This window comes from Esox lucius, chromosome 14 (genome assembly GCF_011004845.1).
Source record: "Esox lucius isolate fEsoLuc1 chromosome 14, fEsoLuc1.pri, whole genome shotgun sequence".
Classification (NCBI taxonomy): domain Eukaryota; kingdom Metazoa; phylum Chordata; class Actinopteri; order Esociformes; family Esocidae; genus Esox; species Esox lucius.
The window spans coordinates 28778001-28804638 of NC_047582.1; the positions used below are offsets into that span (position 1 = coordinate 28778001).

Genomic DNA, 26638 nt, shown 5'->3' on the forward strand with positions numbered 1-26638 from the left:
AAAGGGGCCAACAGAAACTTTCATCCATTGTTAAATACAGCAATTGCAAATATCAGATTCACCCACCATGTGCTAACTACAAATCTGTAGAAGTGAGCTATTAACCACATGAATATGTTTAATTAATAAATTACCTTTAAGTAACATAATTCTATATAATTATTATTTTACCAGCTAAATACCTATTTTACCATGACACAAAGCGTTAGAAATATTTAATATCAACAATTTCGTGCCTGCTGTTTCCTATTAGACTTGATTTGTTATTATTTATTTGACCGGGAGCTCTTATTTTGAAACGTAGGCAAATTGCTGGTTTGTCGATAATAACCCGGTAGATGTTCTTATTTGGTCGGCCCTTCAGTTTCCTTTTCGTGAGCTATCAGAGACTACGATGGTAAGCAATAATCGGCAAAAGTCAATCGAACGCAATCTTCATATATTTATGATTATTATGTATAGTAGCATTAATGAAATAGCTTGCATGCATGTCAGGACATTATATGGTTAGTTAGTGATTTAGTCTGGCTGGGGTTTTGCCGATAAGAATGTCTTGCACTTTTCCGAACCAAGTGGCTTTTTGGGCAATTGCCGATCAGCTGGTCAGATTTAGGTTTGCATAATTGGGTACGAGTGATGGGTAAATAACATGGACTGTCAACTTGGCAGCTGACTGTTACTCATGTCCGATATTTAGATGCACTGACATTAGGCAGCTGACTGTTAGTTATGTCTAATATTTAGATGCACTGACATTAGTCTCACATTTGGGGAATAGGTAATTGTTAGCTAAGTTTTACAAGATCGTAAGAACGTCGAGTATGCTCAGTAACGGTTAACTACACGGTTCTACGTGGTAGGTCTGCATTAAGAGTTATTATTATTATTTTTTTTAAATGAATAAGTTTGCAGACGCTTAGTTGCCTAAACCCTATTAGAATTTAGTAAGTAGCCTAAGTAAACAATTTATAGAAGGACATGTTTTTATTTTGCCTACAGCCTATTGGGAACATGGTCATTAACTTGAATCAGTGATGGTGTTATAGATGTGGACGATTTGGCTGATTACAAAATATACCAAGTTAGACTGTGACTCCCTCAACGGGACACAACATTTGGAAGATTCAGACGAGGTTTGATGAGTTTTGTACAGTATACCAAACATGCAAAAGGTGTCAATGTTCGGGAACGTTTTAGAACTTAATGTGCCCCAGATGGGTGTAGCACAAAATTCTAGGCCCAGTACCTAGGTGGTCTCTGAGGGCCCCTCCCATCTTTATTCAAGATTTAAAAATGTTTTTAGGGTCCCTCTACATGTTAGGACCCTACATAGCACCCAAAATGTACTACACCACTGGCCCCAGAGATCTAAAGACAAGTAAAGAACTACTTACAAGCCTAATTTAATGTAGTGTAACATCTCTTTCAGGCCAAAATAAAGGCCAGAGACCTTCGGGGCAAGAAGAAGGAGGAGCTACTTAAGCAACTTGAAGACCTCAAGGTGGAACTATCACAGCTCCGTGTTGCCAAGGTTACCGGTGGTGCAGCATCCAAGCTCTCCAAGATGTGAGTATTGTTTTAAATCACATGAGCTAGTATTTAGTTGGAGCTTTCTTTCCTCAATGTGTTGCTGAGCTTTCATAAGCAGATTCCTATTGGCATCATTAAAAGTCTACACTAAGTAATTGTTAGAACTTAATTTATTGACTGACGAGTACATTTGTAGACTCTTGCATCTTTTTTCAGATGTGTTCTTTCAGACTGACTGATAAATAGATTAACCCTGGTAACTGTCTGATCTTAAGGCAAGGGCAGACCTAGCATTTTTATGCCTGACCCTAAGAGTGATGGCATGTTCATTACACATTTCTGTGGAAACAATGTCTTTAAATATACTTTATATCCCTAATAAATAAGAGTATTACGTGTTCCATGTAAATCACTTATTGTGATCTCATTTCAGTCGTGTTGTTCGAAAGTCCATCGCCAGAGTCCTGACAGTGATCAACCAGACCCAGAAGGAGAACCTGAGGAAATTCTACAAGGTAGGACTTTTTTTCAGGCAGTTGTTTTTGTTTTGATGGTTAAACTTTTTATGATCCTTAATGTACTTTCCAGAATCAGATTAATTTGTGGAAACCATTGTCCTTTGTGCCGTTCAATGGAATTCTTACTACTGTTGACACAACTCAAGTATTTTGGAGTGAACTGTTAATATAGTTTCCAATTGTTTAGATACGTTTCCCAAATCGTTGGAAGGAATCTTTTAACTTCATACTGTACACAGAGACAAACAAACGAGGGGTGTGTTGATCTCTTTGTATTAACAAATGGTCGTATCAGTCATATTAGGAAAATGGACCATATCCAGTAAGATATTCTGTTTTGTCTGAGTACTCTGCACACCTAATACAAATTCTCCTTTTCTTCCTCTGGGAAGTGGATAAAAGGCCTCATTGTGAAATTTTTCAACTCTCCTTTTCTAACTTTTCCTGGCCACATGGATTTCAACTATAAAATTGTGTAGTATAGAATAGCAGTGTCTTAAATCTGGTCTATGTATTGTGATAGTATCGTATCCTGAGGTTCCTAGTAACATCTGGTTCTAATTTTGCCAGGAAAGTTGTCTTTGTTTTCGGTGGGGGTGATTCTGTTTCCATTAGTATAAATCCTGCCACTTCCTCCCTGAGGATTGAATGATGTTGGCAACATCTGAAATTAGAGGTTGCTCATTTTAAAATGGTTGTGACCAAAAGGGATCATGGAACCTTTTTTATAAAGCACCCTGGTCTTTCTAGTTGAATCTGTGCTTGATCTTTGCTTGGACTAGATAAGCGTGTCTGCTTCACACATGTGCAGTATAGGATTATGAAATATGCATTCTATTTAAATACCAGTGAACCAAAACAATCTCTTGGATACAGTTGCAATGTTAACAAAGTGAAGTGGGTCTTCACTTCAGCAGTAATGAATACATCAACTTTTTAGATGAAAAGATCATCACAATTAGAAAACAAATAACTGGCTCCTCCTTAAATATGTATAGTCCTCAAAATCTCTGCTGTCCTGAGAAAACCCAAACTTTCTCTGTTCTGGCTTCAATGAGGACACTTGAATTTGTTGATCCTGTATCGCTCGACACTTTCACTAAAGTTATGAGTTCTAATCCCACAAATTGTCAACTAGACCCGATTCCAACAAAACTACTCAAGGAGCTACTTCCTGTGTTAGGTCAGCCAATGTGTAATTAATTGCTCCCTATCCTTATGTGGTTAATTTTCCCTGGACATTGGAATATCCCACGTGGGGCAGCAGTTAAGGACATTTCTTGCCGTACAATGTGACTGGCAGTGTTAAAAATGTTCTCAACATAACAGGTTTTATTGGAGGGCAAAACAGCCCATTGCATCTTCCTTGAACAATGGTTAATGTATATTTTAATTGAGAAATACACTTAGACTAGACTGTAATAAAGACACAGATTATGCCTAGTATAGGACATTTTTTTTTCCATTTGAACTCCACTGACCTTGTCTTTTTTATTTATTTATTTTGTCCTAGATTAGGCTTAATCTGGGTCTGTGCCCATAGGCTATTAGAACACTTTAAATCAGCTTAATAAATAACAAAAGATGGTTATTTGTGTAGGCCAGTATAATTAATTCTGTCTAGAACTGCTGAGGCCGTCAATTTGTCCAGTTGAAAATCAACAAGGAGAAACACCAAGACCCAGGCTTTTGCAAGCAATGCGTTACGAAATGCACATGGTTCCATGAATGAGGTCCTTCTCAGAAAATATCTCTGATTCGAACGTTGTGAGAGACGATCATCTCGTAGTGTGACGCATGAAACTGTCGCACCTGGTCAAAATGAGTGTAGATGTCATGGCAGATCGGATAAAGCTGTGGACACGAGAACGCGCTGCCCCTGTCCTATGACACACCTGCTATTTATGTGGGTGCGGCGATCAGCAACCTATTAATTGACAGATTTCAATGTAAATTATAGCCTGAAACTGCTAATTAACCACTCTTCATTCACCTTGATGAAATCAGCGCAGTTACGGAACCCTTTTGCGTCTCAGCCTAGAGCCGAAGTCCTTTAAAAGAGCAATCTTTGCCGTTATTAGGGTAACTGCTCGACCCAGAACCACTGGTTTATTTATCCTCTCACTAGTCAATTTAAGACCTGCTGGCTAATCAAGATGTCAGCCACTGAAATTTAACAGTCACTTATGTCGATGTGGCCTGAGTGACTAAGGCAAGGCAAAGCAAGTTTATTTGGCTAGCGCATTACACACACAGGCATTTCAAACCGTACAAATGCATGAATAACAGAAATAAGAGAAAATGCGGAATAAAGTGAAATAAGATATACAATAATAGCCTGCGTTAGTGATACAATGTTTAATATTGTGGTATGTTTGTTATATTCCTCTTATTTTATCTAACTTATTTATTATTATAATCGTGGTTGTTGTTACTGAGGGTGTTACGATTGATTTTCGTGATAATGATCGTCTTATTGCGAATAAAGCATGATCTTATTTTTTGACGTTGGTTTACATGGTCTCCGACCAGACGTGAGTTTGGTCGCAAGGACAATATTGATGAATACCAACTCTGTCAGTGAAATGATCATGAAACGTGCGCACAATAATTTTATCTAAAAATTATTGTAAGCACGTTTCATGAATGAGGGCCAATGGGAGACGTTGAGTACTTTGTTTCAGTTGCACAGAGTTGTTGGGTATATCAGCACAGCTTGTCTATTGGCCTGCTCCAAGTGAGCTACTGCTGCTGGGAAATCGAAAGCACCTTGTGAAGCGTATGATCCTGGTTACTTTTCCTCCTGAAGACAAAGCTAATGGAAGCCCAGGTCCCAGGCAGAGAGACTAGAGAAAAAGAGCCTTTTTAAATTTAGAAGGGGACTTCTGTTTTGGTAATTGTGTGGTGGAAAAAGCATGGTTATTGAATCTGAATACCCCATAAAAGTCTAAACCTATACCAAAATACTTTCATACATGTAATTAATGAAATGACACTATTTTAATTGAAATTTTAATCTTTGTGCCCTTTTATTTAATTTTCTAGGGTAAGAAATACAAGCCACTAGACCTGAGACCCAGGAAGACCCGTGCCATGCGCAGGCGACTGAACAAACACGAAGAGAGCCTGATGACAAAAAAGATGCAGAGGAAATCACGCTTGTACACTATTCGCAAGTTTGCTGTCAAGGCTTGAGTCTGTACTTTTTTTCTATTGAAAATAAATTCCCTTTCCTTGGAAACCATGTTTGTCTAATCATCTGCCCGAGAATAACAATTGAAAAGCTTTTTAACAGTATTTATTGCTTGTCTTTCTGTGAAAAAGTAACACTGTGTGACAAGAACTTGAACAAGGAAAATGAAAATAATGATCTAAAAGGAATAGACGAATGTTGCATAAACATTGACTGGTCTTGTACAGAAACAACCTCTTGTTAAAAAGTTAGATGCTGAAAATTAGTTGGCTGGTGACGGAAATCTTGCAGGGGAAAGTATAAGGTTTGGTTTAGACCATAGAATTGTTTAACCTTGCTCTTTTGATGGGTCTTTAGCCACAAATGCTAATAGCCTATTTCTACAATTAGTCTTATCAGGTTATTCTTTGCTTTGACCACAGTGTTAAACATATTCCTAATTCTAACTTTAAATTAACACCAAACTCATTGATTTTTACAGATGTACTGGTTGTGGAATTCTATGGTCTTGACAGGCTAAAGTGAATATTTCTCTCAGACTAATAGTATGAGTCATAATACCCATAAAAGCTCGCTCAATTGGAAAAGCGTCTTGATTTTTACACCATTTCGTCCATAGGAAATGTTTTTGATCCACTTAAAATAAGGTCCGTTTCATGTAGGTTTGCAACACATTGCCATTTTCATAATTGTGTAAATCTCTACAGGACAAGGTACCTTTTAACAATATTCACTAAATGGAAGTAAAGATATATATATATATATATATTTTTTTTTTGTATAGCTAATTATGTTGAAAAAAGTCAAATTGTCCTGACGTAATTTATACGGTTGTCAAAACGTCTAGCCGGTATAATGTAAGCCTAAAAGAAGCACAGGCCTTGTTTGAAAAATTCTTATTTCTGAAATTAATGAATGGTGAAATGCGAAAAGAAGCACTATTACATATTGCCCCCGCTTTATGGAGATTATGACGCTTTTGGGTGTAGAGGTAGGTCCTTAGTCCAGTTTTGCCACCAGGTGGTGCACTTTAATTTAATGGACATTTCAACTAACTAGTAAATCTTCGTAAATCTTTCAGTCTGTTTTTGCAAATTGCATTTATTGAAAAAAATCAACATAAAGGTTTTTAATGTGTATTTTTTCATTAACATGTTTTGTGTTGGGTTGCCACAAAAACAAAACACAAGCGTTCTAGACTCGTACGTAAAAAACAGAAAACAAAATAACTCAAAATAACATTTTCGACTGAGTGAGCAATAAATTGACCTATGCAATTCCAGTTTCTCTACATGAAGAAAAATCTTAAGTTCATTTGTTAAAAGGGCTCTGTAAAAAGGGCTCTTCGCATTGGTTGGAAAGCGTGTCAATCATATTGCCTAATTGTCTCGTTGGCGCTTGGTGAGAGAGCCAGATACTAAGAAACCGAACTGGTTGTAACCGTAGAGAAACAGTTGTGGTATCGGTCGAGGGAGCGCGGGATACACTATTGAACCAGTGCTGGTCGCACGGGTACACTGATCTCATGCGCTATTACATTTGACTTTTACATGGAGTTGAAAGAACATGAAGTGTGAACTCAGAACTATGTTAACATCAACGCTGCTGCAATTACTTTTGTTTTCATTGACAGCTGGGTTATATCATGCTGCGCCGCGCGCCTCTAACAACAATGAACTATCTGACTCAAGTCAACCAGCGGTGCCCGAAATAACACTTGGGGTGATCAGTACTACTATGCCCAACTATTTACCTGAGGACAAGGTAAGGTTCTCCACAAATTCACAACTCAGTCAAGTTTCTACTGCGACCTCGGCGGCGACCAAGATCACTAGTAAAACCACTCCGTCTTATCAAACAAACAAGTTGACCGGAGATGCAAAGACCATCATTAGTGACCCAACGACGAAGGAACCCTCTGTAAAAAGCAAGGACGCTACAGTGTTCACAACCCCCACTGCGTTTACAGGAATATTTGGACCGACAACAACACTCACTTCTTCGACAGGTCTTACATCCAGAGCTACCGAAACAAAGACGACTTCGACGGTAACCTTTCAGCCTCCACCTGTCTCCACTACTGACAGGCAATCAAGTAAGTAATTCTGTCTCTACCCAGTTATGGAATTTTAAATGCTGTAGGACATTTACATTCATTTCTAAACTGGCCAAACTGAATCACTCTTCATGTGTAATTACTGTTTACTTCAGTGGTTCTCAACTGGTGGGTTGCGACTCTAATTTGGGTCTCCAGACATTTAATTATTTTAGTGAAAGTTAACAACAGTGTATAGATTATATATATATATATATATATTTTTTTTTTTTTAATAATTTCATTTTAGGAAAAAAGGTACCGAAATATTACATAACAAGGATATTACATTAAGGGTGTTACTTAAAATATGTAAAATTATTTGCAACATTACCTTGATGTCTAAGTCACATATGGCCCTAAATTTGATAGAATACTTTGGCAAATAAAAACTAATTATATTATTCCCCTGCTCAATACTACAAACACTTAATCACCCCTTTTAGTAATCAATCATATTTTAAATATTAATTCACCAAGTTATTTTGTTTATTTAGACAGGTTATCACACTCCTGTCTCCAGGTGTAAGGCTTGTGTGTTCATAATAACTACATATTGTTGATTTATGAAAGTAAAAATGTATTTACCTGCATAAATACGTAGTTACATACTTATACAATAGTCGCTTTGTTTATCATTGTTGAGTAACCAAACCCTAATAATCCAAAACACCCCAAACCCCATTGTGTTTGATTCAGGTTTAATCAAAAATCTAATGTTTTATAATGTGCCAGCTGGGTGTGTGTTTTTGAATAAGTGACACTTTATAGTGCTTGATGAAATGAGAAGTATTTTTGTCCTTGCTTGCCGGTCTGGAAGTGACGTACTTGAACAAAAAATCTGAGATCTTCATGTGGGCATTCAGACTGTAAGTCGTAGCATAGTTGACATTGAATGTGCCCTGCTTCAAATTCAGAACACCCTGCCTTGTCCTCCCATGCTTTGGTGCAACTGAAAGGAGCTGGTTTCACTGCACCTGGTTGGATAGCATCCACAGTGCTCCCTGCAGCCCTTGCCAAGCTCCGATAGAACATTGTGGCTCGGCTCTGATTTACTTTGTCCCTAATGGGTTTGTGATGGCAAGGACTGCAGACTGCTGGATCCACGAGGCATTTGTTACTGCCCTGCCCATCAGCTCGCGTTGCCCCTCTTTAAACCGCTATTACTCCCTTGGATTCATTATTCCCTGGTTTCTTATTTGCCTGTCCCACGCACAAGGGACCCAGTTGCCTGTAAATATAGTGCTACTCTAATGGGACTGTGTTTGATCGATAACCAGGGCTTCGGGGCTTACTCGGCAGATATAACGCAGCTGACCTTGTCCTCGTTTTCACATCACAGATATGCCTCATTCTACCCCGGCTGGAGGTGTCACCGGCCACTATAACAACAACAAGAATATCGCGTAGTGCCACTGCCGACTTTGCTAAACCCGGCATTATGCCGGACAGCTGCCGTAATATTAGGTTTCCCTTTACTCTCGCTAGACGTTGGCAACCTTCCTTGAGAAGGCTGCGTGGTAGCCTTCGATCCAGACGGCGTTGACCCCGGCCGCTCATTACTCTGCTTTTGCTTGCTTGGCCAAACTTCCCTGAACCTGCAGTTACTGGTGCTGGAGTTAAGAAAAAAGACTGACTGTAGAGTAGAACCTTCAACATACCTTCCTCTTGTAGTAAAAACATTAAACAGTTGGGAGCGACCCATATGTCTACTGTTCGTGTCTTCTTGTCCGCAATTACATTGGCTGGGCGTGTGCTTGTTATTTATGTACTGTACTGTGCAAAGCTGTTAGGCCCCATGAGAAAATAGTTTAACACTATTTATCTGGGCAGCAGGGGTTTATTTCCTTGTAAAAACACTACATAATTTGACTAAATACAAATAACAAGAATACAAAAAAAGCATCAATTATTGCTTGCATTTCCAAAAAGGATTATGCTATTTTGTAAGAGAGCTTGAGATTTTTTTTGTGGACAATATAGTAACAAGCACTGGGCAAGCTGATGCCAGAAAACTCTTTGGAAGATATAAAAAAGATGTATGCATCTGATGAACCATGCTTAATGTACGCTTCTTTGATGGAAAGAAGGAATTCCATGGAAGTGCTTGCTCAGCATCAAGTTGTGTCATCTTGTACCAAAGTAAAAGGTTCAACCAGAAGTTTTAAAAGTATTTTGCTCTAAGTTTCTATGACACTCTTTAACGATCAATCAAGTAATTCATATTGGAAATACTTGACATGCTCAACTGTAAACAACTGTAAACTTCATGCGTATTACATTAATGCAGACCTCCAAAATGCATTAGAGAAGAGAGATTTATTTCAATTTTATTTACTTCAACACTTAACATGCTCTTTTTAAGCAATGTGATTGTAAATAAACTCCATGTGCACAAGTGGCCCACGGGTTTAGTGGTTCTTCTGTTAATGTTACATTAATACACTCAACAATGCATTCGAGAAGGTTCATCGATAATGACATTTGTTAACAATGTTGATTAGTTGTTGCTGCCCTAATACATACACACAAACAGACGCAGTGACCTCAAATTATTGGTGCCCTATGTAAATATGAACATCAGTTTTTTTTTGTTCATCAGTTTGATCTTACACTCAAAACAGCATATTGAATATTAACCTTTGACAGAAAATTGTTCAAAGATATATGTTTGTTGGCTACTGAATTAGGGCTGAATTTGTATTTCTAAAGTATGTTGGCTACTGACAGCAGGCGGTTGCTCCTGCAGAAGACAAAACCAGAACCGGGGAAAAGAGATGAATTGGAAGCGCTACGTTTTCCCAGACCGTGAGGAGAATCCCTGGGAACATGTAATGATTCTACCCGCTGTAGAATGTGCTGAGAGCGGCCCCGGCGGCCAGTGATGATGACCTCAGCAGAGGTCTGTGTTAAGGACGGCCGCGTTGCTCTTCATTAGATCTAGAGTTGCACAGCATCTCCTGGCAGCCCCTCTGGCAGGGGCCCCCTTGATGAGCTTCGCAGGTCAAGAGAAATGGCTCATGGTGCCGCTCAAGCTCCCCAGCTTGAAAGTTGTTCCGCGCAGCAGTGTCTTGTTGAGTAAAACCCTGTTTTGCTTTTATGCAAGAGAAAATGTGTCTGCGGCACTGTGGGTGTCAGTGTTACACACTCAGCACGGTGTTTTCTTAGGTACTCCATCCCATCTGCTGGACTGCTCCTGCAGACAGTCACTGACTTGACCCCGGCTTGCTATATAACGCAGGCAGACGTACAATCACAGAAGCCTTTATTTGCTGTTCGATTGAATATTAGAATGGGCAAAACCAAGTTATCTAAGACATTTAAAGTGTGGTATGATTGGCTGTGCCGTGCACGCCAGTTTTTGTATTTCAGGAACCGCCACCCTCCTGGGCTTCTTTCACGCTTATAGTGTCTGGTTTACAGGAGAATGGTGTGACAAACAAAACAGAGAGTCAGCCACAGTCCTGTTTGTTAAAACTTTTTGCCGATAGGAGCTGTCGAATGAGAATGGCTAGAGTTGGGCCAGCAAAAGCTAGGCAAATTATGATACACAGCCCAGCGGTGATGTCCATAACTGAATCTCTGAATGTGTAACTTGTTTACTCTTGTCACTGATGGCAGCTAATGAATGCTAGGATGGATTGTTGCGCACTTGTCAGTAGCTGAGCCGCTGGAGAAGAGAACGTAGAAACAGGAGATGGATCTCTGCACACTCAGCATCCCAGGAGTTTTCAATGTATTTGAGCTTTCAGTCAACTGAGCTTCATCAGAGCATCAGCTAGTGAATTCTAAAGCATTGCCTGGTCTGACAAATCCTGGTTCCTGTTGGGTTATGAGTCAGGATTTAGTGTAAGTTGCATAGATACACCCTGACGTCCTGGTGTCAGAGGAAAGTTGCAGTCCCAGACTTAGTCCCAGACTCTGCAGTTCTAGACTCCGTAGAACATCATTTGGGATTTGACAAAATGGGCTGTTCTCTGCATGAATGCACGTCGTTGTCCAATCAACAGTCACTGTGGACTGAAGGATTCAGGCTGATGTGTAGGCAAAGTGGGGTCTGAGTACTAGAAGGTTGAACCTGGCCACAAACTGGCCAGTGAGTGTACAATTTCCCGTGTTTAAAACAATTGCCCCATGAGTTGGTGTCTTTATTTGTTTGCTGTCTGAGGAAGTGAAAGAGATGACGTAATTCTGTAAGTATAGAACTGTTTTATTCCATATTCTGGACCTATTCCATATTCTTTAACTTTAAAAGTTCCAGAGAGTTCAAGATGCTCAACACATTCCTGTTAATTACATTAAGGCCATCAAAGTGGCCTGAACTGCACTGAGCCGGATTGAAGATTCTCTTCTGTGTGTGATTAAGCTGCGAGGGGGATCAGGAAAGTGTCGAGCAATTCAAGGTGACAGTGGCGCAGCAAAGTCCCGGCGTCAGCGGCTCTGCTGCCAGGAGCGGGTGCATCGCTCTGACTGCACCGCTACCGGATTGTGTAACTCCAATAGAATCTGGTCACATTCTGCATGAACACAACACCATTAGTTAAGGGGTGCTTTGCACAACAAAGCCTGACTCAAAACTTTGAGAGGAACCAGACTTCAAAGTCTGGGTGGAACCATTGTTTGTGATCTCTTTTCCTCTGTATTTGTGCAGTAACTGTCCAGGGTTTTCCTGGATCTAAAAAAAAGGGTTAAACTGGGGACAGGGACCATGGAATCTGTGAATTTCTGGCAACGAAGTGTATTTTTATCCGTTTATTTATTCAATTCCATACTTTTCTCAATGGAGCTGAGAACAATGGCACTGCAAACATTTCTCACATATTAAGCATTTTACAAACATTCCTCACATATTCATTCGTTTTTGGATATTTTACAAGCAATTTTCAAATAGCTCGGGCTAGTTGACCATCACTCTACCAGATACCTCCACCCAAGCATCTAGGAAAGAGGTAATTGAAAGGCTAAGAGTTTCTCAGGCAGAAAAAACACGACTTCTGGAACGTCCCCAGGCTTTGTCGTGAACGTTCCCAGTCAAGCACCTGCACTGCCAGCCATGCAGTGCTCTGTCTGAAAAGTGCAGTATTAACATTCGTAGTATAATCTAATGAAAGGGCCTCAAGCACACCCCGCTACCCCAACCAGGCCATCCCAATTTCAAGACCTGCTCCTCAAAGCCCCTGAGAGGGTTACGATGAAGCATGGGCACTGAGGTGTCGACCAGGTGTTCAGGGATTTACAGTACATTAGTTTGTCAAAGATCTATTATAATTGTGAGCCAAATGATATCTTGCTGTGAATTTAACCTTGTCTGCTGGCTTCCCACTCTGTTCACACCTGCTTAGCTGTCTGGGAAATGAAAAGTCATTATAGAGTAGATTATGGAGGTATTGCCACGTCTGGAGTCTCAGAGTCATTCCACCTTAAAAAGCACAGGGAAGATTTTGACCAACATTTTTTTCGGGAAGTTTAAACATGAGATTAGCATTCTTGAAAAATCCAGTCGTTGAAAGATTGATTGCTAATATATTACACATTTCAGATGATAGCATTCATATGACATTTGATACCTATAATATCCAGAGGCCGAATTGGACCTAACCTCTTCTAAACGTATATGAAAGATTGAGCTGTTGTTTGGAGCATTGCTTCTCCGTCCTTTGTGATGTATTCCCTGTGAATCTTGGAGTGTTTTTGGCATAATTTTTTTATGTGATGAGTGTCTGGAAATCAAAAAGGTAATAGCTCACGTTAAGATAGCCCGTAAGTATTATTTTGAGATGAGGAGATTCGCCAAGGAGATTCTGCTTTCACCGTAGAAAAGATGGTGACAGAGCGACAGACAAGGCCACATTCTTATGAGACAGTGGCTGTGAGTAAACAGAACAAGTCTGCCGTCCATATTATCTGTGAACAGGCAATCGAATACTAGCCAATCAAAACTAGCCTAACTGAAAGAAACTGAAATTAGTTGAGGTGAATTTTTGCCAGGGCTGTTTGTCATCTCGCAGTTTGTCACCCCATTTCTTAGCACAGCGCTCTTTGGTCACAGCTGGAGCACAAACCTACAGTAGAATGCGAGAAGAGTGATAGACAGGATCAATTAAGAATCTGGTGTCTCATGCAGTCACAGTCCCCGAACCACTGGAAAACAACAAATAACTAAACATAGGAAATATGGTGACGTGCTGTATTGCTTAATATTTGGTGGTTGTGTGGAAAGGCCATTTAAAAACCCACTAAATACATTTGAGACCAATTATCAGTTACCAAACAGCAAGCAAGGAAAGTCTCATTGTTTATTTGTTGATTTTAATGAATCAATGTTATTTTACTTGTGTGTGTTCTGCTTTTTTTTTGTTGCCTTTTTAAGAGAGAAATATAGAGATTAAAATCAGTTATTGTCAAAAACTCAGAAAAAATGTACCCCTCTCTTTTAGGTCATGTTCCTTAGCCTTAATTTCAGTCAACATGTAAATTGTGCAACTTAAGGCGCTCAAACCCTGGAACACTGATTCCACCCTCAGAAATACAAAAAGAGCTTCCACTTTGGTACATATGACCACAGCTCGAAGAGGAAGTGTGGGATCAAACCAAAAACTCAGGGAGGAAGTATGCTATCAATATCTTGATATATTTGATAGTAAACTACAGAACTGTTTGGCAAACAAAGACTGGATAAAGTTCTGGGATTCATATAACAACAAAGACTACTTTACCAACGCAATCTCTGTCTTCTTTAATCGACACACCAATGAATTCATCCCCAGTGCCCATAAGTGCATATACTTAAACCTCCACACGTCACTAAATGGCCCGACCCACATCTGGTCTCTTACAAGGAATCTAGCTTCAGTGTTCGACGAGCCATAAAACTGTCAAAACGTCAGCTCAAGCGCCAGCTCTAATGCTCGTTGGATGCTTGCAGATCTTGCAAACTTTTAAAAGGACACATTTCTGGCCAGCGATGCAAGATGAATTGAGCTAACTGCCCTCTACGCTGGCTCTGAGGTAACACAGTCATCTCTGAGAGCCAGTGCTGTTTTACACTGGCTCGGAGGTAACACAGTCATCTCTGAGAGCCAGTGCTGTTGTCTGAACGACTATGGGATGTTGCTCGCTGTACTGTAGCTGATGTGAGTAGAACAGGTTAACATTCCTACCTCTGCCGGGCCAGACACAATTCCAGGACGTGTACTCAGAGCATGGGCAGACACACAGGCCAGTGTCTTCACAGACATCTTCAACCTCTTCTTGGACACAGTCCATAATACAAACAAGCTATAACAGTCCATGAGAGTCTGTGTGCCCGAGAACAGAAATTCTTGTGAATGACTCTTCCAGTAGCACTCAGATCTGAACCCACGAAATGCTTTGAACGGCTGCCGCTGTCTCACGTAAACACCATCATGCCGCACATTCTGGACCAAGGGAAATTTGCGTGCCACCCCTTACTGAGTCACAATTGACGCAGTCTCTGTAGCGCTCCACAATGCTCCCCACCACCAGGACAAGAGGAGAATCCAGCTAGCTATGTTCTTTGTCTGGTGCTGTGGTCATTGTTCACCCACAGCTGCATGGCCTCGCGTGACACCAACGAGTCACCGGGTTTGCTGTCTGCACCACGTGGCCAGAATGAGCTCCGATGACAACAGTAACATAGCTTACCGTCAGGGACCCGGCAGTGTGGTATCAGGACAACAGTAAAGATTAAAAAATAATTTAGTCGTCGTCCTTATCCAGAGCCACTTATGCCGAGCGAATTGTGCCGCGTGGGAATCGAACCCTCAACTGCTGGCATTGCGAGCGCCATGCTCTACCAACTGAGCAGCATTAGAAAATCTTTTCCCTACTGGCAGCAAGACCGAGGTGCTGATCGTGGACCACGGGAAAGGGAGGGGTGAGAATGACCCCTCTCACTGTCCTGAAGCGGGGAGGGGGAGGGAACGGTGCTGAAGCAGGGAGTGGGGGGGAATGGTGCTGAAGCTGGGAGTGGGGGGGAATGGTGCTGAAGCGGGGAGGGGGAGGGAACGGTGCTGAAGCAGGGAGTGGGGGGGAACGGTGCTGAAGCTGGGAGTGGGTGGGAACGGTGCTGAAGCGCGGAGGGGGGGGGGCGGTGCTGATGCTGGGAGGGGGACGGATGGTGCTGAAGCGCGGAGGGGGAGGGAACGGTGCTGAAGCGCGGAGTGGGGGGGAACCGTGCTGAAGCGGGGAGGGGGAGGGAACGGTGCCGAAGCTGGGAGGGGGGTCTCTCTCTCCAAACACAACTATGGGAGGTTTTTGTCTACCTTTTGTCTTCCGTTAGATTGCACTGTGTCATTCTGAAGAATCCTGGATACTGTTCAGGTGTTCATCAGCTGTGTTGCTGTTTGGAATTTGCCAGAGCCTCATCCTCCGTTTCATGACCGTCGTCGCCATTGCCTTGCCCTTTAATTGTCCCTCCTCAACCGCACTCTTCCATTACAAAGAGCAGGGCGTCCCATTCATATTTTGTGCACGGCCCTCCAGTCGCGTCCTTTGTGATGAAAGCCGCTCCACTGACCGGAGGAGAAAGCGCCGGTGTAAAGTCAGTCCGGGATCCTGTGTCTACAGCCATCGGCCATGGGGGCGGTTAACCAGTTAATAAGACAAGTAGAAGGGTGTACCCTAGCACATTTCCACTTTGTGTAATCTCATCCAAGGCAACAAGGTCACCTCTGAGAGGGGCTCCGATTTCCCCAGCCAAATGGAGTGGGAGGCTTTTGCCGTTAGCCGGTGCTAAATATATCTGACTGTTGCCTCCCCTGATCTCCTCCCCGCCACACCGGGACATGTCTGCAGCCGACTGGTGGAATTGCGTAACAATCGGAGCTGTCATTCCTGCAGCTCCATGGTGTCCTTAGTTTGTGTCTCATTCAGTTGATTATGCAAAATGACAAATGCAGAAAACCATTAATCATGTCGTCAAGGAGGGGGAAGTGAAATATACTTTTCAAATGCCTTTGATGTGCAGAGAGCAGCGAGTCCTTGTTGAAAAACCACTTTCAAAGTGTTTCAGAGTTTAAAACTTTTTTTTGTAATTGAAAATTCTCATTAAATAAATCCATAATTTCGTCAACTTCAACGTTTCTAATGGGGTTGATACTTTTCCAAAACCGTTTAGGTAAAATGACGGCAGGTTCAAGTAAAGTGTCCCGATATTTCAACGTGTCTGCCTGCAAATCCAGCACCTGGGTTCACTAGGTAATTCGATTGGGGTCGTGATTGGGGTCGTGACTACACGTCTCACGTAACAGTCCATCATGGATTTGGTCTCGATTTGGTCCCTTTTTATTCTGCATCCCCTTTTAACAGTTGTTCAGTCTTTCCCTACCCTGCCTTTTGTCACTCACTCCCTTTTACTTGCACATTAACTAAATTCAATGTATTATCATATCAAACAGACACTTGCAGACTACAGTAGAAAATACAGTGTGCTTACAAAGACATTGAGGGTAAAGACTTACAGTGGGGAGAACAAGTATTTGATACACTGCCGATTTTGCAGCTTTTCCTACTTACAAAGCATGTAGAGGTTTGTAATGTTTATCATAGGTACACAAAAATCCAGAAAATCACATCGTATGATTTTTAAATAATTAATTTGCATTTTATTGCATAACATAAGTATTTGATCACCTACCAACCAGTAAGAATTCCGGCTCTCACAGACCTGTTAGTTTTTCTTTAAGAAGCCCACCTGTTCTCCACTCATTACATTATTAACTGCACCTGTTTGAACTTGTTACCTGTATAAAAGACACCTGTCCACACACTCAATCAAACAGACTCCAACCTCTCCACAATAGCCAAGACCAGAGAGCTGTGTAAGGACATCAGGGATAAAATTGTAGACCTGCACAAGGCTGGGATGGGCTACAGGACAATAGGCAGGCAGCTTGGTGAGAAGGCGCAATTTTTAGAAAATGGAAGAAGTTCAAGATGACGGTCAATCTCCCTCGGTCTGGGGCTCCATGCAAGATCTCACCTCTTGGGGCATCAATGATCATGAGGAAGGTGAGGGATCAGCCCAGAACTACACGGCAGGACCTGGTCAATGACCTGAAGAGTGCTGGGACCACAGTCTCAAAGAAAACCATTAGTAACACACTACGCCGTCATGGATTAAAATCCTGCAGTGCACGCAAGGTCCCCCTGCTCAAGCCAGCGCATGTCCAGGCCCGTCTGAAGTTTGCCAATGACCATCTGGATGATCCAGAGGAGGAATGGGAGAAGGTCATGTGATCTCTGTAATTGCAAACAAAGGTTTCTGTACCAAAAGTTCTGCTTTTCTGGTGTATCAAATACTTGTCATGCAATAAAATGCAAATTAATAACTTAAAAATCATACAAAGGGATTTTCTGGATTTTTGTTTTAGATTCCGTCCCTCACAGTTGAAGAGTACTTATGATAAAAATTACAGACCTCTACATGCTTTGTAACTGGGAAAACCTGCATAATCGGCAGTGTAACAAATACTTGTTCTCCCCACTGTAAATAGAGATTGCAGCAAACTCTGTGTTTTACAAATTTCCAATGTAGAAATGGATAACAGACCTATATTCCCCTCACTGAGAGCAAGGGCTCTTCTGTGTTAATACTGTACAGTTTGTCCTTCTTCCCTCAGTTAGCAGTTTTTCACCCCCTCCCTGTACTGCAAGGTTAACACACCAGGGCTATCCTCTAACCAAAGTACCTTCCTCCAGGACAGGAGGCATTTATGTTCTCTGAAATGACAAGTTTCCTCCTAAGTGTAAGAAAGGCAAAGCGTCTGTGATATTTAGCTTCATGATGATGATGATGATGATGACAATAATAGCCCAGAATGAAAGGCAGTGTAAGTCTCAACGCTTGCCACCAAGTTGCCTCAAAGCTCCTCTGTCCTGGCATCTCTGATTGTATTGTCAACCAGCTACCATAGCTAATTTGATGTGCTCCTGTTTTTTTTTGTGAAAACCGGTTAAAATGTGTTCTGCACGACAGCCCAGCACATCAAGGTCATCCGTCTTTATTGCAGAGATAATGATCAAGCAGCGCTCGGCTCTTCAGTGGGGGATCTTTGAAATCCAGGTCTTTTAAATATTTAAATAGGCCGTTAATGAGATGCATCTCAATTGGATGTATCTTGGCATTTTCACGCGGGCCCGCTGCCTGCCAGAGATTTGCTTTGGCTTTCTCAGGAATCTTCATGATTAGAGATGCTGGGAATTGGATGATGTTTGGGATTTTGAATACATTGAATACATTGGCGCTGAAACAACACAACACCCTGGTGCCGCCGAGCAGCAACTCCTGCTCCTCGCGCGTCTGAATGACTGTTTTCCTTGTCCCCAGCTGAGATCCAGTGTAACTGTAGCAGTGAGGGGTCGGTGGACGTGGACAACTGTGACCGCGGCACCGGCCAGTGCGTCTGCCTGCCCGGCTACACGGGGCAGCGGTGTGACGACTGCCAGGAGGCCCACTTCGATAACGGCACCACCGGTTGCATCCCATGCGGCTGCGACTCCTTCGGCGCTGTTGGACCTCTGTGTGACAGGTGATTTGGCGTGCATGCGCCTGTGTGCGCGTGCCTGTGTATGTATGTGTGTGCCCGTGCGTGCGCGTGCGTGCGCAAGCGTGTGTGCGTGCGCATGCGTGCGCGTGCGTGCGCGTGTGTGTGTGTGTGCGCGCCTGCGTGTGTGTGTGTGTGTGTGTGTGTGCGTGCGTGCGCGCGTGCGCCTGTGTGTGTGCGTGTGCATTTGTGTGCACGTGCCTGTGTGCCCGTACGCGTGCATGTGTTGGGCATTCCAGACAAAAGGGATGATTCATACTGTGGTGTGTGAGCGTGCGCCAGTCCGGTGCACGTGATCCGTAATCACGGTGTTGCGATGCGGCCGACAGGCCAGACAGTTACCATGGCCCTCAGGCCGCAGTGAGTTCATTCTCGTCTGTGGGTGTTGGTTTAGTGTGTGAAAACAACATCCCCTGCTGGTTCCCACCGGTTACACCCGAACCCGCGCGCGCTGCATGTGCTAAAAGCTTCAAAAATCTCTTTCCCTTTGCTTTAACAGCCTGGTGTCATTGGACAATGCCTCCGATATGTTTACAGGTGTAATAACTATAAGGTGTGTCATCTGACCACATTGTCAGCAGTGAATTGGCCCCTATGTGCTCCTGCTCTACCAGTTTTACTGGTGAATCACTGAACCCAGAGACAATATGGTACTCTGAAATTGGACAGGTCCTGGTGGTCCCCCTTTTTTTCCAGCCTGCTGTCTTTCATTTGGTGCTTTATTAACTCAACCCAGTCTTTTTCTTTAAAGAGAAGTGTCTCATCCCCAAGGTTAATAGGGGTTAAAAGCTCTATGACGTCAAGGAACAACAAGGCAGAGAGCTCTACCTGTCTCTTCTCTTGTGAGACCACTCCCACTCGAGTGAACCAGGGCAATTGACTCAGCATTTTTCACCTGAAAGCCAGAAGACTCTTTCGTAATTTCTAGAATGCCTCTAAATGTCCTTCATGTTCATACGTGTCAGACATGTACGAACATGAAGTGTGAGAAATGAGGCATTCTGGAAATTACAAAATCTTTTCATGCATCTCAATAAGATGTTTTGTGAAGATTATCTGTATGTACAAGATGTTTCGTTCCTGGTCTGCACTTAGTACGCACATAGTAGATGTTGTTTGACTGATCGGAATCAACAGAGAAGGTCAACAGACCTGATTTAATGTTTTGTGAATCAGTTTCAGGCTTTTGATCAGTCACCTGAATCCCTTATACTCCCCAGGAAACGTGTGTGTCTGTGTGTGTCTGTGTGTGTCTGTGTAAGTGCGTGCAGTAGCTAGTATTTGGTGGATGAGAAGGGAAGCTCAGCTTCCCCAAAAATGTGACAGATGAGTTTAATTTTTAAATGGCCAACACTTTCTCTTTCCCCCATACTTTTATGTAAAGAATCATGTAGTAGAACATAAACCAGAAAGACCTGGGATCTTTTTGAAAGTCTCATAACAAAATGCAGCAATAGGTTGATGGGTAACAATAATATATTGACTTGATCAGTTTTAGGTTAAATAAAGAATTTATGCTGTGGATGATTAATTTTTTTAACTACTCAGACACAATAGTCGTTCTGAACAAAGTTGTACGACAGGAAGGAAAGCAGGATGTCACCATGAGTCTGTTGGTTATTTTAAAACTGGTACAGAGTTCAGCTACTGTGATGTCAGAAGGAAACTGAGGATGGTTGGTCATCATAATGATTCAACATTGACTGAATCAAAAGGCAATAAAGCAATACTACAAAAGAACATGGCAGTAGATATTCAACCAAAAACATTGTCTAAATGGTTTTTGTCGCGGATGGTTGTCACTGCATCATTGTACGGTTATGCTTGACATAGACAAACAGACACCCACCCCCCCCCCTCAGAATTAAATGGGATTGAGTTATTGCACAAGTGATTATTTTGGACAGTGATATATTTGGGCACATATTACACACTGAGGCTCACCAAGTGTGGCCATGTTACTTTTAAATTGTTTTATCCAGAATTTATATTGTTTTATTATTTCACCCTATGATTCTCCCCTTCCCTAATTTTGTGATATCCAACTGTATCTGCATTTAACAGGCTTGGTAGAGTTGAAGATCCTGGCATTTTGCCTCCAATGCGTGGACACCAAACCACCATGATTCTTTCCATAGCGCGTATCTAGCCAGGTAGGTAGTCGCCCCAACCAACTCATTTTGCCCGCAGGTGCAAGAAGCCTGAGGCACTCCGTGCAGCCTGCTTAATTAAGGAAATCCCTCACCTGCGCTCTGCATGTCCCCACATCAAGCCAGTGAGCTCACTGAACAGCATTGCGGTCTTTGAGCCCTTGAAAACGCTCTGAATGCAGCTGAAACTAAGAGCGTTGCGTTTCGTCCCAAACACACACCAAGAACTAACGGTCCACTGGCGTTGTGCTGCAAGAGTGAGAGCATTAAGCAGGTCGAAGATGGGGTGAGGTATGTCTGCTACGACATAAGAAGTTAACTGCATTCATGCCACAGGTCGACTGTACTAGTTATTCCGTCCACTGTCCAGTAGTGTGGGTCAGGTGCAGCAAGAAGAAAAGAAAAACGGCATGGCCGCAGCCGGCTTCAAAACCACACACCACCACATCGCACTCACAGAAATAACATCACTGACACGTTCGTCTCTCTTCGCTGAGGGTTCAGCATTCACTCCATCACTTCCTGCCTCGATGGGAAATGAGGTTTGCTGCTGTCTCGATGCAACCCCGCAGCCCACAGCAATTCAGGCTAAAGCCCGGTGATGTGCAGTGCAATGGTTACAGCCCCAATTACTCAAGAAAACAGCAAAAGCAATTAGAAGTCTGTCCCAGAGCGGACCTGCGGTCTGTGTCACTGCCTCCTGTGCCCACACAACACTGCAGCATGGGTCCGGCCCTGTGCTCTTATCTGTTTTCTTCCCGTTGTCTCTGTCCGATAAAGCGTGAATTGCTGGAAAATCTAATGAGCACGGAGGAGAATGTGAGGAGACACACACTCCGGAACACTCAATCCACATCTGATGCGAAGCAGCCAACGTGAAAAACAGCAAATCCTGCACAATGCTTGGAAGAATTTACCTCGCCGCTACTTTATTAAGTGATAGCAACACGAACAGCACCCAGGCGACTGTATTTACATAATCGGTTACCTCAACGCCGTACCGTCTCATCCTTAGCACGCTCGGGTTCCAACAGGACTGAAGGGCTAGAAAGCATGCAGGCCAGGTCACTGCACATCACCCTTGCTTCCAGGTCACCCCGCTATTCAGGAGACGATCCTCCAGCACGCAGAGACCAGGCAGGCTGTACTGGTCAATCACGAACGGGCTCCGTAATCGGCCATCTGCCCTACAGACTTACCAAGCTCACCGTGGGCACCTGCAAGCTGTTAACGGCTAATTAAACAGCTGCGTGGCACTCCCAGAATTCAGCTCATCTCCCTACTAGATAGGTGCATATGCTATCTAGATGGAACTGCGTCCGTAAATATGTATGTCTCCTGTAAATGAATGTACAGGAAGTACTCTAACTCATGTACCTTAATGTCCTGCTAACCCCTTTATAAATGCATGTTGACTTTTACATAGGCTATTCTATCCCTCTGTGCAGTCCATCGCCAGCACCGTCACAACAAGTACAATTCTGCATTGGAGTCATACAAAAGCACATCCTTAAATTGAGAGTGTCCGTTGGTCAGTCGAAGGCATTCTGTTGTCAATGGGAAAAGCGACACACTCCCTTCCAGTGAGGCCACAGGCAAAACCTATGTTTTCCTGGTTGTGTGACCTATGTTTTCCTGGTTGTGTAACCTATGTTTTCCTGGTTGTGTGACCTATGTTTTCCTGGTTGTGTAACCTATGTTTTCCTGGTTGTGTAACCTATGTTTTCCTGGTTGTGTGACCTATGTTTTCCTGGTTGTGTGAATACACACTTCCCTCAAGTTCTTCTCAAATGTGAGAAAACAAGCATTGAAGAGTTCAGAGAATCACTGTTCTGACTAAGTCGCTTTTATCTTTTGTTTTTCAATTCAACTTGTGTACAGAAGGTGGGAACAAATTGGGACATCCCCCTGTAATGAATGGGGGTGGGCCAAGTCCTCGCTGTGCGTGCTTCTTCCAGTTAGAGTGACATAGCATTCGTACACAGAGTCCATAGGGAACACAGTCGAAGCCATGGATGTCATCGCTCTACATTTGTTCTACACTATGACATCCGACTGGGTTAAAGCCTGTCAATGTACAATTACAGTGTTTTGTCTTCAGCTCCCTGTGTTGCAGCTGTCTCATCCAGTGTGTTTTCAGTTCTGTGACCTCAGACACTCAGCTGCCGATGGACAGTATGAAACACTGCCATGTGACACTTCTTTCCCGAGGTTATTGTAGCATCAGATAAAGATGTGGTTAATGCACACGCGGCTTGGATCTCTGCCCTATGATTTACTGACATCTCAACTGATCTATCCATAAAATAGTGCAATATCGAGTTGGTTTGGATAGAGTGGCCATCAGCCTCAGACAGCAATCAATGCCCCTGCTGTGTGTCCATTGACCTTCTCCCACTGTTATTTTTATAAATGCCTGCGCATCAGTCAGCTTTTTCTGCCCTGCGTATTTTGTCCTTCTGGATTGTGGACAGTAACAGATTGTGAGTTTGTCTCCTGAGGATGTTCTAGGATTCCTGCCCAAATGCAACTGCAGGATCAAAAGATCCCTCCCTGCAGGTGAAGCGTGCGCACACACACACACCAATCACACACATACACACACACGCGCACGTATATATCCACTTCCATGCCCAAAGCAATCTCTGGTTCTTATTCAAGGACCGATAAGGGCATGTAAAGAAAAGGCTGTACGTTTGTATAACTGAAAAGGAGCTTTGTAGTCATTATTGTAAAAGTCACTGATGGCAGGAGAAGTTAAGAACTACCACCTTCACCACCTGAAAAAAGGGTGTCTCCCTGTACAGGAACTCTGTAGCAAAAATGTTTGTAACCTAGTCTCAAATGATCTGAATTCCCCAGCGGTAAACAGAGTTGGGGAAAATGGTACGGTCCTACATTCCCGAGTTGGACGGCCTGCGGGGCGAAGGAATGTCGATGAGAACAGAGTGTGGCTGAGCAGCAGAGAACCGCAGTGTGGAGCGGTGACCAGCGTCAGACAGCCGGCGGAAAGCCGTTTGGGAGACCGTTATATAAGTGCAGCGTGAGTTAAAAGCGAAAGTTGATGGGGGGCAGTGTGAACAAGAGCAGAAAACATGTTGACAAACATCCAAGCCAGAGAAGTGGGGCATCATATCTGTGCCTATCGATCGGCCCATTGCCATGCCCCCGTCACTGAGCGTGTTCTTCAGGACTACTGTACCCTCAGGCCAGTTAGATGTGGCCCGCCCCAGGCCACTCTAGGTCTGTCCAGGGGTTGACTTGCTGACACACTTGCGCTGTCGTCTCTGTCCATTCGCACGTCAACAATTTGTTATTGTATTGCTTCCGACTGGCTGAGTGTCTGCAAAAATTATAGCAGGTGCTCCTGTTGTCCGCGGTCCTGAAATGGTTCCTCATTACAATTCTGCCTTTTGTTCACCACAACTAAGAAATGCCTCTCACATCTCCAAGGTCATGCCAGGGGGAATCGGGCCTTTAGATCTGCCAATACTCCAGCAGTTTGGGCTTGGGAATGGATGTGGAGGATATTCCTGTTTTTCAACAAGGCAGTTGGGTGTTAGGGAATAAAAAGTGCCTGTGGCATCTGTCTGAATACAGTCTTCTGTCTGCAAACCTCCCCCAATAGCGGTGGGAAGGGGGAGTCTGGAAGCTTGACTGCTTATGTACTGAGCTCATTGACATGGAATGGGGAATGACCTGGGTTTGCTGGAGAACCAACACCAAAACAGCTCTAGGAAAGGGAACACCTGAATCCTGGGACAATTGCTACAACATTCACATAGACTAATCAACACTAGTAGCCATGAATAAACATGCACAACTTCACTCATCGCAGTGTTTTTCTACCCCTAACCTAACAGTTAAGCCTAAACATTCAAAATGAGGACTCCCCCCCGCCTTTTTTTTTTTAAAAGCTTTTCCTGGTTCATTGATAGTTTTCCAAAATGTTTGTCCCCATTTACAATTAAAAGCTAGGGACATAAGAACACACTAAATAGGTGTCCATCAGACACTCCAAAGTAACATTTCTTGTGAATGCGCTGCGCTTTAAACTCATATAATTCAGATCAATATTCCTCTTCTATCTGGGGTTGTTATAAATGAAGGAACCTTTGAAACTCGGTCCATGCACCCGGAGAGAGGCTAATGAGAAGTTGGTTTTCATACCAAAGCCAAGAACTCAGGAGAGGATAAATCCCGTCTTTAACTTTGTAATGCCCGGAAAACAATGAACCTCTCTGAAAAGGGCTCTTGAGGAACAGAGTCCTAGCTAGAGGCATTGACTAACGCTGCTGAGTTAACCCTCCAAGGGTCTGAGGAGCAGGAAGATCTCACTCCAGGACAGCTAGCTCATTAGACAGGCCAGGGTGGAGTGTGCTAACGCATAATGGAAATCTGGGGAGTTGCTTAGCAACTGCAGCGTGGCTGGACCCCTCCCGCCCTCGAAGCCGATGAGGGTGTGTGTGTGTATGTGGGGGGGGGGGGGGGGGGGGGGGGGGGGGGGGGGCTGTGTTGTAGTAGACCACCACTGAGCCTAAGCCCTCTGTCTCTTGAGTGTGTGTTAGCATAAGTTAACAACGCACACGGCTTGGCGATGACCACTGTGCATTGAGGCAGTTGACCCATTTAACATAATCACTTTGGTGCAAATTCCGTCACAGTACGGAGGCATGGGACGGAATATCCCATCTTGACACAAGTTTGTATATAAACTTGTGGTTTTATCAGTCCCAGTGGGATGTCTGAGGTTGATTTCTGTGTTTAAGCCTTCATAGCTAGACCCTGATATCGAGGCCTGAGGAGAACTGTGTTTAGTGTCCGGGCAGACCACATTGAGTATTATTCTGAGGACAGAGGATTGCGGCCTTTATTATACAGGATGCTTATTTCTTTTACCGATTTGATATTTTTATTTCTTTTTTCTTCTTTTGTCACTTCGGTCAGTATGGACACACTAAAACATTGTTGAACCAGCTTTTACTTTTCCCCAGCCTTCCACATGGTGACATCACCGACCCGTTTCTCTCCTGTCCTGTTCAGGAGTCTAACTAAGATGTGTCTGGGTGGTTAAATACATTCACAGCGTAACCATTCGCATCACCATGCTTTTACAGATAATTAGTGTGTTCTTTTTGTTGCCCACCTGACCAATCACGGACCTTAAGGTCTTGGGTTTTATTTTGACTTGCCCATCCTCCAGCATGGCAGTGTTCATTGATTATAAACACATTGACATTCTTATTTTCCAATTCAAATAGGGGGTTCAAACTAAGCCCCAGTTGCAACAGACTGACGTATTGTGCACCAGAACTCGACACACTGCAAATGCCCTCTTTGGTTTTCTGTTAAATTCAGGTAATACTCTTGCTCAAAGATAGGTCTATCTAGGTAGTTATTACGTCTGTTGGAAGTGAAACCGCAATCTTGGTTGCATCTAGATGACGAAAATGATTCACAAATTTTTTCCATGCTAACTTTATACTCTAATGTTTAATCATTGTAAAAACAGTGAATAAAATGTATTTGAAGTGTCTTGGTAATGTGGGTTGTAACATGCCTTCAGATTTCATAATTTCTTTTTA

At 43.0% G+C, this 26638-nt stretch overlaps 2 protein-coding genes across 2 annotated transcripts in view; both read left to right on the forward strand.

The window, feature by feature from the left end:
- The first annotated feature begins 365 nt into the window (after positions 1-365).
- Positions 366-5286, forward strand: rpl35 (ribosomal protein L35). Its single transcript, NM_001304157.1, has 4 exons — positions 366-397; positions 1430-1566; positions 1964-2045; positions 5094-5286. Exons 1-4 carry the CDS (start codon positions 395-397, stop codon positions 5241-5243), a joined length of 372 nt encoding a protein of 123 aa, NP_001291086.1. The 5' UTR covers positions 366-394; the 3' UTR covers positions 5244-5286.
- Positions 5287-6669: 1383 nt separating this feature from the next.
- The window catches only part of si:dkey-220k22.1 (multiple epidermal growth factor-like domains protein 9), a 63465-nt gene continuing 43496 nt past the window's right edge, over positions 6670-26638 (forward strand). Inside the window, exons 1-2 of the mRNA XM_010865502.5 lie at positions 6670-7336; positions 18687-18888. Of these exons, the coding sequence (XP_010863804.1) occupies positions 6808-7336; positions 18687-18888 (731 nt within the window). The 5' untranslated portion in view covers positions 6670-6807. The remainder of the gene's footprint in view (positions 7337-18686; positions 18889-26638) is intronic.